Raw genomic sequence first — 21,822 nt, 5'->3', positions numbered from 1 at the left:
TGCCTGTGAACAGAACTGGGAGAAGGAAACACCCAGCCAGTGTCTTTGGGGTTGGGGCAGGAGGTATGGGAAGGGAAGGAAGCAAGGGTGGGAGAGCAGACTGGGTTCAGACGTTGTCTCTCCCTCTACATCTGTTATGTTAGCACATGGACCAGAGGTGAGCTTAATCTATTTATAATCTGTCCACCTCAGAATCTGGGAGAAGCCGTGCCCCATTCTATCTGCTTTTGATTATATTCTATAGCTCAGATTTTAGGGTTTTCACAAGCAAAATAAACAATAGAGGTGTTAATTTAAAAAATGAATAAAATGTAGTTCCAGAGAAGTTTAACTCCGCTGTAAGGAAACTTGAGTTATTTTACAATTTTGCCACAAGGCCTTCGGTGGTGCCCAGATGTCTCCACAATCAAAGACGGATCAGCTCAGCATGTAAGCCTGACCGTGAACATCTTTCAGAGCCGGGCTGGCTGTGGCAGCCTTTCCACAGAAGCAGTAGGTATGGCAGCTGAAATACTTTCTGCTTTCTTGGCTATGAAAACAATACTTGATTAGGGAACACGAGACGAGAATATCCAGAAAATATTTAGTCTGAACTCTATCCCCTGGTAGCTGTACGAATTTGGCAAAGTGCTTTAAAGCTCCTGGGCCTAAATGTCCACAGCCCTCGAATGAGGGCAGTAACATCGGAAGTGCTTATGTCCTCAGCCGAGGTAAGGATCGATGGCAACAAATGGAAAAAGTATTTTGGAAAAAGCGAAGTTCCATGAAGTGTAAGGCATTACTTGCATTTCTCTGGTACTTGAATTGCTTCTACGGAAAAACACATCCTAAATTCCAGACAAAAGGAGTAACAGGAGAAGCCAGGGACCGGAACGGCAGAACCCGGATCTCAACTGTTGACAACAGAACCCAACTTCCTTTAGGTCAGGGTCAGAAGTTTCATGCTGATGTGCTTCAGTCCACTGCTTCTCAGACCGTAGGGAGATATGGAAACAAAACTTCGAACAATAATTATTTCCTACTTTGGGGAAGTGATGTCATTGTTACTGTTACAGGAATTAGAGCTGATGGAAGCCAAAGTAAATACCACACATTCTCCCAACCAGAACCGAAAGAACAGAACTGGTAACCTCTGTGTGGTGGTGAAGAGAAGATGAGAGACTATCCTGGCAACGCACTCAGTTGGGGACAACTGTACAGTAACCTCTGAGATTCAGAATCCATGAAATTCTACCAGATTCATCCGCTCTCTAACTCAAACCCAGGGAACACGTGGGGTCAAATGGTGCTGGGGCCCTGGTAAGGTCTCAGTCTGCTTATGAAAAGCCCCAGAAACTCATTTCTAAAATGCAACGCAGACTTCTGGGAAAATGCACGTTTCCCATTGCTCACTCTAAGCCATGTTAAGACCCAGGACTGTGTATATGAAACAAACGTAAGAGAACTCTGAAGGGTGAGAGAAGGCAAACCAGCTAGGGACTTTGGGACCCAAGGAATGACACAGTGGTGAGTTCCATGGTTTTCTTTCTGACCTTTTATTACTAGATTTGGGGAGAAAGAAGCTGCCTACCTAGAAATGCCAAAGGGTGCAGACAAAACAAAAACAAAACAAACAAAAGCCTCAACAAAAGTAGGTTAGGAGTACACAAAATGTTAAGGCAATACCTGCTACCTTCCAGCCCCAAGATCACAAAAAAACTGGCTCAACACATCCATGGCCAAACATCCAAAGGCCAAGTGGAGAATCTTGACCTCCACCCTCACCAGGCTGTAATAGGACACCCCATACTCCTGCTGGGGTGGTGTCAAAAAGCCAAGTAGGAGCTGGGACTTTCATCTCTGAGAAGGAGTAATAAGGTCCCCATCCTCACCCACAGCATTAGCAAAAACCATAGGCAGAGCTGAACTTCCACTCCTGTGTAGCAATAATGAGAAACATCCCCCTCAGGTTTCATTGGGGGCTGGCTGGGAATGTGCTTCAACTCCTACCTGGCAGCAATAAGGTAGTACCCATCCCCCACCCGGCTCCCCTGCAAGACAGGAGTCAGAGGCAGTCAGCTAAAACAGAAGTTTTAATAAGATCCCAAGTCTTATAATACAATACCAAAATGTCCAGATTTCAGCAAAAAATCTTATCATTTCATACCAAGAAACAGGAAGATCTCAAACTGAATGAAAAAGGACAATAAATGTTACCACTGAAATGACAGAAATCTTAGAATTTGACACAAGAATTTAAAGCAGTTGGGGTGCCTGGCTGGCTCAGTGGGGTAAAGCCTCTGCCTTCGGCTCAGGACATGATCCCAGCGTCTTGGGATTGAGCCCCGCATCAGGCTCCCTGCTCAGCAGTGAGCCTGCTTCCCCCCCTCTCTCTGCCTGCCTCTCTGCCTACTTGTGATCTCTGTCTGTCAAATAAATAAATAAAACCTTTAAAAAAACCCCTAATAATTAGAAAAAAAAAAAAAAAAAAAGAATTTAAACCAGTCATCAAATGAGCAATTCTGAACATGCGTGCCACAAATGAAAAAAATCTCTGCAAAGAAACAAAAATCTAAAGAAGAACCAAAAAGAAATTTTAGATTTGAAAAATTCAATAACCAAACCCTAAAAAACAAAACAAAACAATGACAATGGACAGTCTCAACAGCAGAATGCAGGAGAAAAAGAAAAAAAATCACGGAACTCAAAGACAGAAAACCATAAAGTACCGGATCTGAAAAAAAGAAAAATAGATTAAAAAAAAAAAAAAAGAGCATTAGGGGCCTGTGGGATTGTAACAAAAAAACTTTTTTAAAAAAGACTTATTTATTTATTTGAGAGAGAGAGAGGGAGCGTGCACACACAGAGGGGGAGAGAGAGAGAGAGAGGCTCCCCACTGAACAGGGAGCCTGACATGGGGCTCCTCGCTGAAGGCAGATGCCCAACTGACTGAGCCACCAGGCTCCTGTGATCAGTGAAATTAAGAGAAGACAAAGAGCTGGAATAAAGAGCTGATTATTGAAGAAGATAACGCAGACAAATCTCTAGTAAGACAGATAAAGAAAAGAAGGGAGAAGACACAAATTACCAGTATCAGGAAGAAAACAGGGAAAAGCTCTATAATTCAAAAGGATAAAAGAATACGATGAACACCATGCAGATTTGACAACTTAAATGAAATAAATCAAATTCCTTAAAAAACACCAATGATTATAACTTACTCAATATAAAATAGAGTAGGATTCATAATTTTAAAACTCCCTCAAAAAGGAACCTCCAGGATGGTTTCATGAGAGGATGCTACTAAACATTTAAAAAAAATTAATACCAATTCCAGACAACCTCTATCAGAAAACAGTTGGAGGCAACACCCAATTCATTTATAAAGTTAACATTACACTGGTATCAAAAGCAGACAAAGATGGTACTGAAAGACAACTACAGACCAATATTCCTCATGCATATAGATGCAAAAATCCTTAACAAAATATTAGCAATTAGAATTTAACAATAAGAAAAAAAAAGAATTTAACAAATAAGAATCATACACCATGACTGAATGGCTTTATCCCAGTTTATCCAGGGATGCAAGCTTATTTAATATTTGAAAATCAGCCGATGTAATCTACCACAGTAAAAGCTAAATAAGAAAAATCACACGATCATATTAATCGGTGCGAAAAATTTATCTGACAAAATTCAACATCTATTCATGATAAAAATTCTCAGAAAACTAGGGATACAGGGAAATGCCTCATATTCAATAAAGACTACCTCCAAAAAGCCTAGACCTAGCATTATACTTAATGATGAAAGACTGAATGTCTTCCTCCTTAATATTAGGAACAAGGTCAAGAGCGTCTGCTCTCAGCATTCATTCAGCACAGTCCCAGAAGTTTCAGACAGTGTAATATGGCAAGAAAGAGAAATGTAAAGCATATAGGTCAGAAAGAAGAAATAACACTACCCTTATTTGCAGATGACAGGACTGTTGACATAGAAAATCACGAAATACCTTAAATTGAAATAGTGCTGATAAGTTTGCGGGATACAAGATAAACATAAATATCCCATTTACAATCACACCAAAGGAAATCAAATACTTAGATGTAAATCTACAAACATGTACAGAAATTGTTCTCTGTAAAACTATAAAATAGTGATGAGAGAAATCAGAGCTTGAAATCAATGGGGAGATATACAGTAAGATTCAATACAGTAAAGGTCAATTCTGAAAGTGATATATGGGTTTAATGCAATTCCTAGCAAGATTCCGGCAAGAACTTTGTAGATATAGATAAGAGTATTCTAAAATTTATATAAAAAGGCAAAAGAATAAGAAAAGCCAAAACAATTTTGAAAAAGAAGTGGGAGGAATCAGTCTATCCAATTTTAAGATTTACGATATAGCTACAATAATTGATACTACATACTACCGGCAGAGGAGCAGACAAATACAACAATGGAGCAGAACAGAGAAGCCTGAAATAGATCCACACAAATCTGCTCAACTGATACTTCAACAAAGGTGTAAAAGCAATGCAATGTAGAAAAGATTTTTTTTTTTTTTAAGATAGCTCTTTAAACAAATGGTTCTAGAGCAACTGGCCAGCAACAGGTTAAAAAAAAAGAACCTGAGGGACGCCTGGGTAGCTCAGTTGGTTAAGCAGCTGCCTTCGGCTCAGGTCATGATCCCAGTGTTCTAGGATCGAGTCCCACATTGGGCTCCTTGCTCGGCAGGGAGCCTGTTTCTCCCTCTGCCTCCGTCTGCCAGTGCTCACTCTGACAAATAAATAAATAAAATCTTAAAAAAAAAACAAAACAAAACCTGAATCTAATGCTCTCCATTTACATGAAAACTAACTTAATATGGACCACAGAATTACATGTTAAACCTAAGGAACTTTTAGTAGAAAGCATAGAAGAAAACCTTTGAGATCCACAGAAAGGCAGAATTCTTACTGAATTCTTACTTAAAACCAAAAGCATGATTCATAAAAAGAAAAATTGATAAGTTGGACTTCCTCAAAATTAAAAACTGTTACTCTGTGAAAGAATGTAAACAGGATAAAAAGACAAACTACAGGTGGGAGAAAGTACTTGCCAACCACATGTCTGACAAAAGCCTGGTATGTGGATTACATAAAGAGCTCTCAAATACCAACAGGAAAACAAAGAAACAAACAATGCAATTAGAAAATGGGCAAACTGGGAGGGGGGGTGGGGTTATGGACATTGGGGAGGGTATGTGCTATGGTGAGGGCTGTGAAGTGTGTAACCTGGCGATTCACAGACCTGTACCCTGGGGATAAAAATACATTATATGTTTATAAAAAATAAAAAAAATTAAATTAAAAAAAAGACAATGGGCAAAAGACATGATGAAACATTTCACTGAAAAGGCTTACAGATGGCAATTAAACCTATAAAAAGACATTAAACATCATCGGTTATTAGGGAAATGTAAATTAAACTACAACCAGATATCACCATATACCTATTAGAATGTCTCAATTACAATGATGACAACACCAAAAGCCAACAAAAGATAAGGAGAAAGTGGACCAACCGCTCCCGCGGGGCTGGCAGCAATGTGAAGGGGTATGGCCACGCTGGAAACAGCTTGGCAGTTTATCTTACTTTATTTTATTTTTCAAGATTTTATTTGTTTATTTGACAGAAATCACAAGCAGGCAGAGAGGCAGGCAGAGAGAGAGGGGGAAGCAAACTCCCTGCCAAGCAGAGAGCCAAGACCCTGAGCTGAAGGCAGAGGCTTTAACCCACTGAGCCACCCAGGCAACCCCAACTTGGCAGTTTAAAAAAACAACTAAATATGCAGTAAATGTATCATACAGAAACTGTACTTATGGACTTTTATCCCACAGAAATGGGAATGTGTGGTCATGCAAAATCTGTGTGCAGATGCTTCTAAAGGTATTTCTAACAGTCAGAAACTGAAACAATGCAGACTCCTGCACTCGGACATCCAGGCCACGGACTGCTACACAGCAATGAAGAGGAGGGCAGTACTGTTACAGAAACCAACCTGCAGGAGTCTACAGGCGATTATGATGAGTGACAAAAGCTAGCCCCCTAGGGCCCCTTATTGTTATGATTCCATTTAATAATATATGTTCTTAAATTCTTAGTACATATCTTAAGAAATAATCTTAAAGTAACGAATTACAGAAATGGAGAACAAGTTAGTGGTCGCCACCAATTACAAAGGCGGGGGAAGGCAGGAGGGAAGGTAATGTGGCCATCAAGGGCAGCACGAAGGATCTCTGTGGTCATAGAAACGTCCTGTATCTTGACTAACAACGTCAGCATCCTGGCTGTGATGCTGGATTACGGTTTTGCAAGATGTTCCCATGGGGGAACCTGGATAAAAAGGACACGGGATCACCCTGTATTGTATCTTACAGTGCATCTAAAATCTATAGTTTTATCAAAATCAACTAGATTAAAAGTCAATGCAGTCTGTATGTTGATGATTTCTATACTAAAATGCTGGGTGGAATGCAATGCAATTGCAGCGTTGCAACCAAGCGCTCCAAGCCTGCTGCCGAGACGAGGATGCGTCTCGACCCTGAACACCGTGTGGATTACAACACAGCAGCGGGACTCACCGTTTGCTTCTGCAGGCCGTCTGACTTGTCTTCAGTGTTGTCTTCTTTATCCATGTTGCCTCTGAATGAAAGTAAAATAAAAAGCATCATGTACCACCAGGAGCTATTTTGCAACCAGAATGTTTACGAGAAACCCCCCTAAATCACTGACTGAAAGGAAAATTAGTGGATCCCTTTGCACAGGCCTCAAAATCTTGGTTTCTACCAGTGTCATAACTGCTACGGGCCAAGGACCCCCACTCAGTTGAAACTACAGCATGAGATGATCTCCTCAGACACACGGGTGTCCTGCCCTCAGGTGCTCTGTGCTTGACAAGGGCATGAAGCAGGCCAGGTTCTTCCGGCAGCCTACCACCTGGCTGTGGTCTACTACAAGTTCAGAGGCCAGCTGTCTGACAGTGATACTGTCACAAACAAGGTCATGACTGCCCATCGAGAGTTACCTGAACATGGGCCTTAAATAAGAGAACAGACTCCAGAGACTGAAGCCTGTGCAAATCTAGCGAGTCCGGAAGCGCTCCCAACCCTCTTCCCCCACAGCGGGGTGAAGCCTCAGGCAGAATCCCTTATGTGGTGGCAGCCACTTCCTCAGGAGGGAGTGGGGCCGCTCCTGCTAGGAGGGAAGGACATTTTGCCCTCTCAGCAGCAGACACCTACCTCGAGCTCAGCTGCCTCAAGTCTTCTGTTTTGTGAGCTTAACCGCTGCTGATGCCCAATCTTACATAGACTTTGAAGTGTTCCTGTCTCAAAGATTCTCATCGATGCTGCTCAGGTCCTGGAGGCAGGAGAATCTCACCTACCCTAACTACCTCTCAGACGCCCGACAAAAATGTAAGCTTTCTGCCACGTTCAGGTACCTCACCCACGAAGCATTTTCCCCCACATCTACAATCAGTGTCACCGCTCACTTGGGCTTCTGCACAGAGGAAATTTCTCTTTGGAGCAGAGAATGTTCTAGTAGCTAAAGTGTTCATCATGGGTTAAGGACAGATGGAAAATCCATTTCACCCTTTTCTTGGCCTTAGCTAGTGGTCAGGAGCTCCTGGCAGTGCAGGCCCCCCTGCCTGGGCCTGGCCACAGCCCTAAGCAATGCAAAGCAGTATCTGCTACTTTTGGGGAGAAGATCAATTCAAAGCTTACCAAACACAAGCTAAGAGATAACATAAAATGTTTTCCCAAAATACACACACACACACACACACACACACACACACACACACACGTGTGGGTATATGTATGTGCATATGTATAGATGCACCGCAGTTTATGGCCGTTTATTTAGCTTTCCAACAAATTTACACATTTGGGGGCTATGCCAACAGTAAGTAAAACTCAGCCAAAGAAGATGCTTCTATGCTTTTCTGCACACAACCCATAAATAAGGCCTAGATGCCACAGCCATGAAGCAGTGGCTCCTAAATTCACCGTATGCATGAACAATACATCCTGAAATAATGCCAGGATTTCATCTGAGGAATTTCAAGGTCATGAAGCCTGTACTCGCAGTGCCTCTTAGCTTTTTGCCAGGTATGAGAGGTCTGAATTCTTCCTCAAGAATCCTCTGACCAGATAAGAGACGAGTAGGGTAGGATGGTGGACAGCCTGAGGAACCCAGGAAGAACAGAACTCGTATTTGGTTCAAAATGCTTAGAAGTCAAAGAAAAGGTCTGAGATGTAACAGGATCTAGCGAATGCGGCAGTTCTGGAAAGTGGTTCCAGCACGGCAAGATTTAAGGGACATGCTGGGCTGTGAGAAGAAACTGTGAGAATGCTGGATATCCAAAGAGGAGGTCAGAGAGTCATGGCATAACATGTCACATCACGGACGGCTCACCTTTCAGGAATGTCTGAGGTCCCATCTGTAACACCCTGTTCTGCAGAAAGGGACTTCTCATCTGGCATCCCAACTTTCTCCAGGAAGCAAAGTGCTGGGTCTGCTCGCATGGCATTGTACCTCTCATACCCTGATCAGGGGTAACGAGAAATGTCAGAAGTCATGTCAGAACTCACCAACTCTCTCCTGAGCCCTGCACAATCATTGTTTCCCTTATTGAGTGAAAAATAAAACAATTAGAAACACTACTTAAGATTAACTGAATCCTGTAAGATTTCCTATCAGAAGAAGATCCTTGAGCTAAAGTAGATAGCTATGAGTAAGTGTTTGACCAAAAATAAAAGCTGACGTAAATGTTCTGTGTCCGTGAAGAGACACAAGGTACAGATGTAATGCTCACTTGTTTACTTCTTTTGGATAGCAAAGAGGACCAGGCAAGTTGGTTTTGCCTCTCAACCCCCAACTCTGGACACGCTGTTACCTCCTGATGGGCTTGTTTTCTGACAGTCCGATTTTCTCCCATGTCTTAGAAACAGAAACTGAACCAAGTGAGGGATGTAGGGGATAAAATACAAGGAGGCCTACGGTGCTTGTTAATCAGATTAAAAGTGATTTATTGCCTCCATATTCACCAACTCAGTATGAAATCCTAATCCACTGGCCAGGGCTTTGGAATTACCTCTCACCACATCCCCAAAGTCAAACAGAGAATGAGCATATTTCACTCAGAAAAGACCCCTGAAAGGGAACCAAAACAATGAAATAACATCACTTTTACTTTGATAATCCCAGGCAGAATGAGAATTTTTGTGTGTGTGTGTGTGTGTGTTTTTTTAACTGAATGGAATGTAATTTGATAACAGGACAGGATTTGGTCACAGAAAAGATCCAAGTCTATTGTTATAGCAAACTATCTTGAGGGAAACACTTTCGAGACGGTCAAAACCCTTTCCGCATCGCTCCCAGGAAACAATGTCCATTTCCAGCTCTGCAGCATGTACAGAGAGGGCCCATCGCAGGTGACGGAGAACCTGCATGGGTGCTAATAACAGACTCGGGTTTACTTTGCTGGGTGTGTGGCCTCCATGCTGGCTTTTGTTCCCTCATCCCTGTGGCTGGAGCTCTGTCTTCCACCCCGCAGGCAGCACCTGGTTTTCTCTCCAATGAGCCGCAGGTACTTCATCTTTTAATCCGAAGTGACTCTTCTGCCGTCTCAATGACAGGTGCTGCCCGCATGAGGCATGTGGCAGGAGAAACTGTGAGGCCTTATGTTCTTTATTTGCTATTCCTTAGGGCGATTACTGGATTATTGTCAGTCTCTCTCATGAGATTGTGGGCTCCTTAGGGAAAGAATCTGGCCCTGTTTTCTCAGCATTACACATTCTGTATCTAGTGCGGGGCCTAACATCACACACGCACAACGGAAGATCGAATGAGGTCAGTTTTGCCCAGATTTTCTCCAATAATCATTGTAAAAGAGCCATTCGCACCCTCTCCTCATGGTCTACCACAGTTCGTGGCAAAACAGGAACGTCCTCAATGCTCCTGCTGCCCTGAGGAAAGTCCTGCTATCTCCACCTGCTGCTAAAGAGGGGTACTTCCTCTGATAGGTGAGTGGCTGAAAGCTTTCGCCGCCAGCCTTTACACCCGAGGGAGGCTCACTGTCTGTGTGTCCCGCCCTCAGGTGCTCTGTGCTTGACAGAGGCAGGCCAGGTTCTTCCGGCCGCCCACCACCTGGCTGCGGTGCACTCCGCACTCCTCCTCTTGTCTTGCACGGGTCTGAAGGCCGGACAGACTCTGCACTCCTATCTCTCACTGAGCTATGAGGCTGGAGGCAAGGAAGAGTCATGGATTCAGTGTCCTAAAAAACCCCAACAACTGCCCTGCGAGTTGCAGGCCTTCTAAGAGCAATGCTGGTAAACAGAGAGTAGGTGACAGCCTTTGAGGGGTATGGGTTGCTTGTCTCTTCAGTCTAGAAGCTCCTTTCTAAGAAAGTCAACAGAAATGCTAAACTTCGTATCCTAATACAATGCAGGCTGCCTTAGAGGGCACAGAGAGCTACCGAGAGCATCATTCAGAACAGGTTTGCTGCAGGGCCCTTCTTGCTGCAAACAATCAAAGGTGCAGGCAATTCTCTCACGGGGGTTAGTTCGGACACGGAACCATGGCTCTACCCCTCTGATCTGATCATAGCAGGGTGTGTCTGGGGTGGCCTGCAGGAGCCATGGAACTTCAGACAATGGACGGCTGTGTTTCTTCACAAAGAAAATGGTGGCAGCATCACAGCTCATACTTAGGTCTCCATGAGATGGAAACAGAGGCAGAGGGGTTCCCGACACAAATTCCTGAAAAGTGAACACCACACAGCTTGGCTTTCTGAGAATGTCATACCTCTACCAGCTGCTGGGTATCTGGGGACTCGACTGTCACCTGGTAAGACCTGTTGTGTGGGCTAAGTTACACAGGGGTGGTCAGGTGCGTTGTCTAGATGAGGATGGGTATAAGCCTACACTCACGGAATGTTTGATGGGCAGCATCCAGTCAGGGGGAGCTTACATGTAATCTGGATTCTGGAAGACTCCAAGGAGGATGAGTCCATGAAGCCAGCCATAGGCATCTGCCCCATGTAGTCTGGGTAGATCCAATATCAACATTCAACTGAACAGGGCTGAGTGCACATGTGTGGCTTAGGTCCAGTCCCCTGGTGCTGGGTACACCTTACAGTGTCTGAAGTTGTCATACGCCACAACCAGCCACTTCAGGCATCATGCACCTGCCCTCAGCCCTAAGACTACTGAGTTCACCTCAACTGGCAATCTGGGGGAATCTGAATGGAAAGGGTGATGCATCATCTTAGGACCTCAGGAAAATGATCAGGTTGGGAATGATTCACTTAGACCCTCCCAAACGGCTTTAGGAAGCAGAGGAGTTTTAGGTACGGAAGTGACCTCTGACACCATCTGGCTGACCCCTGAACATTCCTAATGTAAGACTAAGAGAGATCAACTGCTTAATCCTACTACCCTAAACCTGGCTCAGGGATGAAAAAGTTAGCAGGTACAGGGCCAGTGCTAACTTGCCTTTCCTACGAGAGAAACGGTCTTGAGCCCCCTTGGAGTCCTGTCCTCTGACGTATTCTGAGGCCACACTGTTGGCCACATCTTCCTCATGAACTACACCCACCATCACTGGGCAAAGACCCTCTTTATCCCAAACTATCCTTCCTTCCTTAAAGATCTTTGGTAGGATACGGACTTCGCCATACCAGGTCTTCTAGGTCTTCCGTGCTCGGTTTCTGGCTGTTGTTAGTATCTGCCTGGCACACCTTGCTTTACCCTCACATGGCAACTGCCTTCTCACTTCCACCTCATCTTCTCTTTCACGTCTCCATCTGTCTCTCAGGAGTATGTTCTTCCATCTCTGCTTCCCTGCGCCAAAGAGCCTTTTCTTGCCCTCTTTTCCCGGAGGGGCCTGTTTCCTTTTTCTGTGTGGGCATCGGAAACCCAGTTCCTCTGGTTTGCTGTCCTAGCCGTGAGCCTTCAGCTCTGGCTTTAAGTGACCTCTCCATTCGGGGATTTCCCTTTATTTGTTTCATGTGCAGCTAGGTAGTTTCACGTTATTGTCCTAACCGACCCAGGCCTTCTGTGTGTCTGTGGCGTGTGTGTGTGGGGTCAGGAGGACGGACGGAGGGGAAGTGTGTAGATTCTGTCTGCCGTCCTGCTGGGGGTCCACGTTGTGTCCCCTTTCCACCTCACGTTCTCTCTTCCAAGGGTGTGGCCATGTGCCCTAAAACTACCACTGAAATGAAACACAGGGTCAACAGACTTTCTAGCACACCAAGTTCAGATGCTCTAATTTGGCTGCTTCCAGCAACTGGTCTTTGGGTTCTTTCCCAAATTAGATAAACCAAGTTTTGGCTGCACTGTGGTTCCCTGAGCTCCACAGAGAGGTCATGTGTTTCTTCCCACTTCAGAGCTGAGTTCCTGCACAGCCCTGCACTGTCCCAAAGAGGAACCACATGTGGTTATTTAAATTTCAATTAATTAAAATTACATAAAATTAGGAATACAGCTGCTCAAATGTATCAATCGTATTTCAAGTATTCAACAGTCACGTGTGGCCGGTGGATGCCACAGTGAACAGTGCAGAGACAGGACATTTCTTCCATCATCACAGGTAGGTCTAATGGACAGCACTGCTCATCCTAACCCCAGTGGTTTGACAAAGGGCTCTGGGCAGCACTGGGCCTTCCACTCTAACACCAGAATCCAAGTGTTGATGGGATTCCTCATTAAAATAAGCATAGGCATAGTTGTATGTGATTGGCTGGCCTCCAAATGTTGAATTCCACTGACTGCGCATACCTGAGAAAGTTAACTTTCCAAGGGGAGAGGAATAAGTAACAGCAGAATAGTACTAAACATCTCCTCCGCTTCTATCTACTGCTTAGCCCTGCCCTACGTGGTCTACAGACCTGCTCTCACTGAATCTTCAAACAACCCTCTCTAGGTATGCTGCTTTGATACTATCCCCATGGTACAGGTGAGGAAACTGGTCAGAGAAATTTATGATTTGTTCAAGGTCTTAAATTTAGTAAGTGGTGAACTGACAGTGAAAGTCAGATATGACCAACTCTCCCTACTCTGAATCCTTCTCTCCAGTTTAAGATTTCAGTTATTCACCAGGCAGGGAAGGGATCTACCAGGCACATTACACGGACTGTCACATGGCACTTCCATCATTGACCCTGACCGCTGGCTGAGGGCAGGAACAGGTGCTTAGGACAGTGCCAGAAGTGAGGAAAGGAGGTACTTACTTCAGTTCTTCCAAGATATTCAAAACCTCCCTCAGTCTTCTGGACTCTTGGTTACCATATTTAAAAAAAGATGTTCGTACCATCTTGTATTCTTATATTGTTACACCAATGAGGCAAAAAGATACACGCTAGAAACATGTAGATTATCTAGAATGACTTTAGAATTCTATATACATATGAAACGCTAAAACCTAACATTTTCCCTATTTACTCCTTCACTCAAGAAATGTTACGTGCCTACTTATGCCAGGAACCAGGCCAGGCACTGGGACTCCAAGGGTGAGGGAGAACGAGGCAGGCCAAGGCCCAACAGGCTCTTTGCTGCCACAGCAGCTCTTGGGAAGCTCCTCACCCATCCTACAAACATTCACCATATTTTCATGACTCACACGTTCATCTGAGAGGACAGAGGTGAAGCTACTTTCTAGCAGAGATGTGCACAGGTTATGGAGTTTTTCAGGAAGGGGAGAGCATGTACTGAAATACACACCGTGTTTGAACACGCCTATCAGAAGGGACTTATCGGCCTCGGCGTCCCACCAATCCACTGGGATCTCCACGTAGTCAATGTCAGGCAGAGGCACTTCTAGTTCCCTGTGAAAGGAAGGGCGTGGACTCAGAGTTCCTTCAATGCAGACAGAAAACAATGCAAGAACTACTGGCTGAACCCTGTATCGAGCCACATCCCTAGTCACATGCTAAGAGGCTGAAGTTATAAGGACTTAGAAGGCTGTGGGCCACGGTTTCCTAACCAGGACCTCCCATCACCCTCATCCAGGAAGCTATTCCCACATATGTACTTGCTTCCCAGGCTTCTTAGACTGGAAGGCTGACTGACACAGAACCCTGAAGCACCTCTTGGAGAACCCATCAGTACGTCTGAAATTGGGGTCCACATGTAAAATGTAGACACCCATCTTCAATTGAGAACCACAGCAAAAGTCATCAATGTATTGGTCAACTGAAGGTAGAACCTCCCCCACATGGTCAAATTCACACATAATCAAATGCTGAAAACTCCCTGAATTATCTTGGTTCAATAAGTAGAGATCTTGAGCACTGAGAATAAGACAGGCACATGCTGGGAGGTGAAGACAGCCTTTCAGAGTCCCACAGTAGGTGGCACCTCCTGGCAGTGGTCTGCTGGGTCAAAACTGATCACTAACTCCACTACTCCTGGCCAAAGGGATGAACGTAACTTGATCTCAGGAGCAGGCCTATAACACTAGCAGGCCTGTACCATCAGCCCCTCACTGAATTCTGTCCGTGTTCTGAAAGCTCACATGGACCCTTAGCTCACTGGCTTCATTTGAGCACCATCCTTACTCTTTAAGGCTTTGGGTCTGGGGGTGAAAAATCCACCTGATGGCTCCTCTCTCCTACCTCCCAGCTGTCTGGGATGGCTCCTCTGTAGCATCTTAAGTTTCTTCTTCCAACAGGCTCTTCTTGTGACACAAGGCTAACTGCCCCTCCCCAGGCCCAGCTCCCTCGGTGGGAATGGCAGTCCAGGGTCCTACCTTTCCAGGCAGTGCTCCCTATCTGGGTCCACTGTAGGGCCCACTGCTCTGCCAGGGTGCGACCATGAGCTGAATGACTTTTCTGGGATGAACGCTTTTTATTCCTCATGGCACAATAAGGGCCAGTGACAGCCAAGATTGAGGAGAGTAGAAAGGAGGGAAGGGCGTGGGTAATGGACTCTCCATGTTCTATCCAGATCCCTCCATCTATGTGTTCTAAGAAAGCATGGCGGGATGAGAAAATTCAGGTAGATTACTTCTGCCAGATAACACCTCATAGAAATCATCAGGTTGAATTCTGTTGCATTTCTACGGCCCATAAATTGAATCTTTTTACCAAAGCACTCAACCTCCTTATTCCCATTAGAAATGACTACAGTAACCCAGAAAACATTATCAGGTAATGATGGTCATTGTAATGGTTGCTCCCCATTACAAACTGCCCCGTGGGTAGGATGGTCAATGTCCTTTACTGCTCTTCTTCTTTACTATCCTCCCTCCCACCCTGTGACCACTAAAGCCATCAGCATTGCCCAATGGACAGAAAGAAGAAGAAACTATGGCCACAGGTAATCTCAAAGCAAAGATGAAATCCCACCCCCTGTGGTTTTCTCCAGCAACGATAAGTATTGTAGAGGACTAGAGCAAGAGCCTATCTGGGGAAGGTGAAGGAGGCTGTCTGGCTTTATCTAGTGGTAACTGGGAGCATGGTGGCCTCATTCTCTGAAATCCTGGGGAGTTCCGTAGGATTCTACAGCTTTAGAAACACTTATTTACAAAACTAAGGTGCAAACAACCAAACAGGGCACCAGGTCTTATTAGTATGATTAGCACATACAGAGAACTGCCCAAATGTGGAAGAGCACTGTGGCCAAGAGTGGGATTCTGACCAAAACGCCCAGCGCACACCCATCGCACCAAACTTATCAGGGTATGAATACTTGTACCTCAGTGACAAGCTAAAGCAGAGAAATGACTGTTCAATGTTACACTACCACTGGGAAAAGCAAACCAACTCAAAACTTGCCAAGAGCTGTGCTTCGGGGAAACGGTTTCTCCTTCATTTCACGTGGAGGGGCCTGCCTGCCCTACCGTGCAGGTAACTGACCCCGGGCTGGGTGTGAACACGGGCCTCCAGGAGCATGGGCGGCTTTGTCCATCGCCACAAACAGGCCCCGTGTGGCAGCTCTGTAGCACTGAGAGCTCGGAGAGCTCCAGCTGACTTGGTTTACCTGGCAGGGGTTCCTTCAAATGCTTTCTCAGCTGCCTCTCCCAGTATTTCAGCTTTTAGGTAGTAGAGCATCCGGACTCGCAAAAGTACCCTGTGGAAGGTGAACACATGAACGCACAGGTGTCAGAGCCACGAGCTGCCTGTAAGCTGCCACCCCAGGTGGATGCCGGGAAATTCCAGGTGTTCCCATGTTATTAGTGATGGGAAGTAATATATGAGAAAGTGCTAGAAAAATGAAACCCAAGGTACTGATGACAGATGCTACTGGGATTATCCCCACTTTACATGGAAAAATGCATCTCACCATCACCTGCTGGGTCACCCTGTGAGCCCCGGGCGGCAGCAGAAACACAGTTCCCCGGGCTCTATGAAAGCGTACTCCACCCTCCCACAGGGACCTCCCGGGCAGCGCCGTCCCAAGAGAGGCTGGTTAATGTTTTCTCATTTACTGAAGAGCAGGTCAGGCCGAATGGTGCTGCCTTCAGTTTCACCTGCACACAGTTAAGCTGGATATTTAGGTCTCTTTTTCACGGCAACTGCCAGGACATACCACGTCTTCTCTCCTGAGGGGCTCAGTTCCCTGGATTCTGCCTGGAGCACATTCAAGCTCCGAGGGCAGGCACCAAACAAGTTCGAGACAAGGCGATTAAGCATTAAGTATTGGTTGGGCAACTACTGTGTGCCGGGCTCCATGCTGGGTTCCGTGAGGCACACAATGAAAGTAAGGGATTTGGCTCTGTTCTGGATGCGTCTACAGCATCTAACTGTGAGATGAGACCAACCAGGAGACAATCACAGCACAGAAGAGGAGCAGCGGGCGGCGGGGCGGGGGGCGAGGGTGGGGAAGGCTCTACGGACACAGAACCAGGCTGAAGGGGAGGGCAGGCACGGAGACGTCGCCTGCAGCAAGGAGATACTTCACATTCGCAGCAGAGGGGTTTCAAAGGGGACTTGTAACCTGTTCAAAACCAGGCAGGAGTAAAGGCCGGCTACTGTTAAAAATAAATTTACATACACAGGAACTGACCTCCACAGAAGTTATTTTAAAAAGAGAGAGAAAGAGGGCACAGAGCACAAATAGTATGTAAAATGCATGTTATTTTAGGGAAGATAAAAGAAGGCTGTGCATTCACCTAAGCTGGTCCATACCCAGAATATCTCTGGAAGAACCAGGTTAGCAGTGGTTGCCTCTGGGGGGGCAGGGAATGGGAACTGGAGGAGGGAGGAAAGGTTATTTTTGACAATTAAAAAAATATATATAAAGTGCCACTGTGGGCTCGAATTGTAGGTGGCAAAAGACAAAGTAGAAGTTTCAGAATGGAAAAAACCCACTTATCTTTCTGGTATGCCATTCCTTACCTCAGCTGTCAGTTAACTCAAATGATTTTGAGATTTATTTTTTTAAAGTTCAGATAGTAACAACTCTGAAGAACTTACAACAGTCACTGACCCTTCTACCTTGCTGACAGCAGCTGCTGGCCTCCTCAGTAAGAGCCGGAACGAGGAGGCCTTGGGAATGGAATTCCTGCCTGGTTAGAGCCAGCCCAATAGGAGGAAGCTTCTTCTGAAAATGAAAGAGCTGTCTCTATTTTTTTAAACAGAGATGTGTTGATACTTGAAAATATCTACAGCACGAGGGAATAGAATTCAAAGTAAATAGTATTCACTTTTCGCTAAATGAGAAGCAAATCAATTCGGAAGACGGATGGGGCAACCCTCCCCAAGTGAGCGGATAATCCCAGTTGACATCTAAACTCAAAGGGAAGGAGAACTGGGGTAGGTCTGTAATACCCTCACTTGAGTCCAACAAAACCCATTAATATTTGGGTGGCATCATTGCTCTTTCCTTCATCTCTTTCTTGAAAACAAAAACAAAAACTCTGTAACATTTTGTTGATATGAACTATATTTCCAGAAAGTGCACTTTAGGTAAACGTAGAGCTTGATGAATTTCCACAAACTGAACACAAACTGTGACTCTAGGACCGCAATCAGGAAGCAGAACATGTCAGCAGAAGGCTCCCTGGGTCCCCTTCCAGTCACTACTTCCACCCCCAAATGGATAACCACTCTCCTGACTTACAGCTTGGATCTGAAGCAGTTGTTCTTTTAACTTTTTAAAATTCTCTTGATGACAATTTCCTGTCCCTAAATACTATGCTTCCACTGCTACTGAACAACGCTTTGGGCGCTGACTATTGGCAGCGTGTGTTAGCTCCCTTAATCCAAACAGCAGTGCTAAGGGATGGGGGACTGTTACCGTCTTCATTTTCTAGATGAAAGAAAAAGAAGGCACAAAGGGGTTAAGTCATGTACCTGCTGATAGGTAAGAGGGCTGGAGTTTAAATCCAAGCAGCACAGATCTCACAGCCTGTCTTAACCTTTATCAGGTGTTGGAATGGCAATACATTTGCTAACAGAGCCCACAATTCTAAAAGCACACAGTCCAGTTTTGCTGAAAAAAGTCTGCCTGTTCTCCAAGGTGGTTCAGGTCAGAACGAGGACCCCAGACCAATGGGTGGAAGTCTCAAGGAAGCAGATTTTAGATTCGATATACAAAGGACGATTAATTAGAATCATCTGGTAATTAAATGAGCCTTGCTGAGAAATGGTACGCAAGGAGCCTTCCCATCAGCAGGAAGGCTCAAGCACAGGCTGAAGGTTCCCTGTGGGGGCCGCCCACAGTACTCCCATGCTGAGTGGGAATTGCTGCAAGGTCCCTTCCCGCTCAGAGTCTCGGGCTCTTCCCGAGCCAGAACTGAAGAGGACAGCCATCTCCGTAAGGCTCACTGTAATAAATAATACTCAGCATCTCTGAACGCAGAGAAATGCTTTACTGCATTCCTTTTTAAAAAGTAATCTACACCCAACCTGGGGCTTCAACTCACAACCCCTAGATCAAGGTCGCACGCCCTGTGGACGGAGCCAGCCAGGCGCCCCTACCGCATTCCTCAATTCCCAGGGTCAGGCATGCACTCAGGAGACGTCTTGGGGGTGGTGGTTAGAAATGTTAAGGCCTTCCTCAAAAAGGTTCTGGTCACCTTCTGTGATCATCGCCGAGCTGCCCAGGGAAGTTCTCCATCAACCTCTCCGGTTCAGCCTATTTTCAGCGCTCCACACCCACACGTACAGCTGTGAATACAACCGCCAAATGCTGCTGCTGCTAACTTAGCAGAGCAGAAAGACCCCAGTCCTTCGTTTTGCTTTTCATCGGTCAGTGAGTGTAAGGATCCTGATTCTGTCCTGGCCCAAGCGCCGTTAGCCCCCCAGCCAGCGAAGCTCGTGATCAGAGAGTTAGCTGCTTATGTGTCCCTCATCACACCTTACGTGTTATTCCTTGGTCATGTCTCTCACAGTTGACCCTTTCTCCCCAACTCACCCTCCTCTAGGTCCTCAAGATCAATATGTATGTTATGACAGAACACTCCTAGATGGCTATCCAGCTCTAGGTTGACCTACTCCATCTTGCTGTTGTCAGATTAATCTTTCTCCTCAAACATCATTTTTTTACCGTTTGTCCCATTTATTCAAGAAAGATGGCCGCTCAGAGTAGCAGATCACCCTCAGTTAGCCTGCAGTGCGAGGTCTCCTGTGAGTCCTCTTACCGAGGCTGCCTCCTCTGCGCGTCCATCTGTGGTGACTCTGAGTCAGTCACGTGGAGCCTGCCACCAGGTCCTGCCACAGGCAGGTCCCACCATCGAGCACGTGCCCTTGGATTCTCCGTCCCAAAGAGCCTGTACTTCTGTGAAGATTTTTACAGTTTGGGACACGAGGCCTCTCTTTAATGGTTCGGTGAGATGAAGGGAAAGGACCAGATTTCATTCATAAAAGATAAAGAATACAACCCGGCAACAACCACAGGACCATTAGGTTGATGTCAAAGGGAGGAAAGTAAAACCTATCAAAACATAGTAATTTGGAAGTTAAACTCTTACTCATCACTCAAATTCTATGGTTCTAACCAGAGGTGCAGCGGCAGAGGCCTGCTCACTGCTGAGTAGGAGTGCCGGGGAGATTACCCTCACCAGGCCTAGAAAGCTGGAATTGGGGGGTGGGGGTGGGGCATCTCCAAGGGCCCTTTAAGTTCTGACGGATCCCCTGTACCGTGACGCGAGTATCCGGCTCCATCACTGTTCGGCGGTTGGGTGCCCTACCTCCCCAAACTCAACTGCACAAGGGCAGTTTCATCTTCTGTCACTGTTTCCTTTGCATCCCTCCCTCTGCACGGGGCTAGTCTAGGACCCAGGGATACTGGGATACACTCAAATGCGTGTCTGTCAAACACCTCAAACACCTGGAGACACAAGCAGCAACAGCGAATTAGGAGAGGAAGGAACTTGGCACGGGGGAGGGAAGAGGCTGAGAGCAGTGGCCACTAAGGTCCGTCTTCTGCTCTCCCTAACGTGACCTCAGAGGCAGAAGGAGAGAACAACGAAATCCCCAGTGTCCTAACTGGATTTAGAGAGTTGAGTCAGAAAACCCTCAGTCATACAGGCTGCATTAGTAGAGAATCAAGGCCCTGGGGGGAGAGGAGATGTTGCTAAAGGATTAAGACAGGCTTTAGGTGAGGGGATCCTGACCCAACCTAGACCACACATCCTACCTTTCCAGACCATGCATGGAGGTAAGGATCAGCAGGAGTCCCCCACAGGCCCACGGGGATCCCAGGAGTATGGACAGCCTGAGTGGAGCTGCCGCCAGGGGCAGGGGGGCAGGGGCACACTCACTTGTTGCAGTGCTGTTTGAGGTGTTTCTTATAGCCGTCATCATGGAGGACTACCTCGGGGTTGCAGGTGGCCAGCCAGTCCGCATTCTTTAACTCTGGGAGCAGCAGTTGGTTCTTTGTCTTCTTCCCCTTCCTCCCTCTGGGGACTGGAGCAGACAATCCTGGAACAGAAAGGCAGGTGGATGAGCCTAGGCAGCTTAAACAGGGGGCAGAACAGAGCTGGGCTGGGGCTGCAAAGAGGCAGCCAGGCTGTGCGTGGTGGCCCAGGATGACAGACCCCACTCCTCGGTCCACCAAGCAGTGCCGATTGTGAGAAACACCTGGGCCCCAGCTCAGTCAACTCCAGGACCGCTCAGTCACACAGTAAGATGTACCCATGCGGATCAAGAACATCACCTGTGTCCCCTGGGGACCTTACCACCTGGCGAGAAGAAAAGGCACCCTTGACCTGAAACATGAGGGTGAGCTACAGCCAGACACAGGGAAGGAGAAGCACAGCACAAGGGAAGGCACAGGCAGCTGGGACTGTGAGGACAGAGAATGGCACAAGAAAAGCCACAGCGCCCATGGTGGCCCCGGTTCAGAGGAGGGGCCCTGTGATGCTCAGGTTGGTGCATGGGACGGGCATGTAGGCAACCTCGAGAGGGCCCCACTGGACTTCCACAGCACAGTGTGGGTGACACTGGAGGATTCTGCAGGAGAACTGTAGGACTCGTCTTCCTCTCCCACAGCTAACATTCTCTAGTGCATCTGAGAAAGAGAAGTCTGCAAAGCACAGTGACCTGGGGCAACACGGGAGGAGGAATGGGAGCCCACAGCAGCTCCCACCACGCAGGCACAGCCCTGCCACTGCTCACCTGAGTGGTTCTGGAGGGTCTGGGCCTGCCCATCTTTGGTAGGTGTGATCAGTTCCCAAATGAAACTCTTGATCTTCTCGTCCCCCTTGTAATGCTTGACACAGTATACCAGCAGGGCCCGGCAAATCATCTCCATGTCCTTCTCATTCAGATGCCACTTGAATCGCCCATGAGTCAGGATGTCCTTCCACCGGCCCCAGCTGAGAGTGGAAATACAGAAGGGCGTTGGAGGG

The 21,822-nt window shown here is 46.4% G+C and overlaps 1 protein-coding gene across 1 annotated transcript in view; it reads right to left on the bottom strand.

The window, feature by feature from the left end:
• CHD6 (chromodomain helicase DNA binding protein 6) overlaps positions 1 to 21,822 on the bottom strand; it is a 195,986-nt gene that overhangs the window by 28,627 nt on the left and 145,537 nt on the right. Inside the window, exons 25-30 of the mRNA XM_080813272.1 lie at positions 21,590 to 21,789; positions 20,734 to 20,893; positions 16,008 to 16,097; positions 13,749 to 13,852; positions 8,443 to 8,572; positions 6,609 to 6,669 (exon numbers count right to left, since the gene is read on the bottom strand). Coding sequence (XP_080669398.1) covers positions 6,609 to 6,669; positions 8,443 to 8,572; positions 13,749 to 13,852; positions 16,008 to 16,097; positions 20,734 to 20,893; positions 21,590 to 21,789 — 745 coding nt within the window. The remainder of the gene's footprint in view (positions 1 to 6,608; positions 6,670 to 8,442; positions 8,573 to 13,748; positions 13,853 to 16,007; positions 16,098 to 20,733; positions 20,894 to 21,589; positions 21,790 to 21,822) is intronic.

Source organism: Martes martes (genome assembly GCF_963455335.1).
Source record: "Martes martes genome assembly, chromosome: 9".
Classification (NCBI taxonomy): Eukaryota; Metazoa; Chordata; class Mammalia; order Carnivora; family Mustelidae; genus Martes; species Martes martes.
The sequence above is the reverse complement of the archived record's forward strand: the minus strand, read 5'-3'. Positions and strand labels throughout refer to the sequence as shown.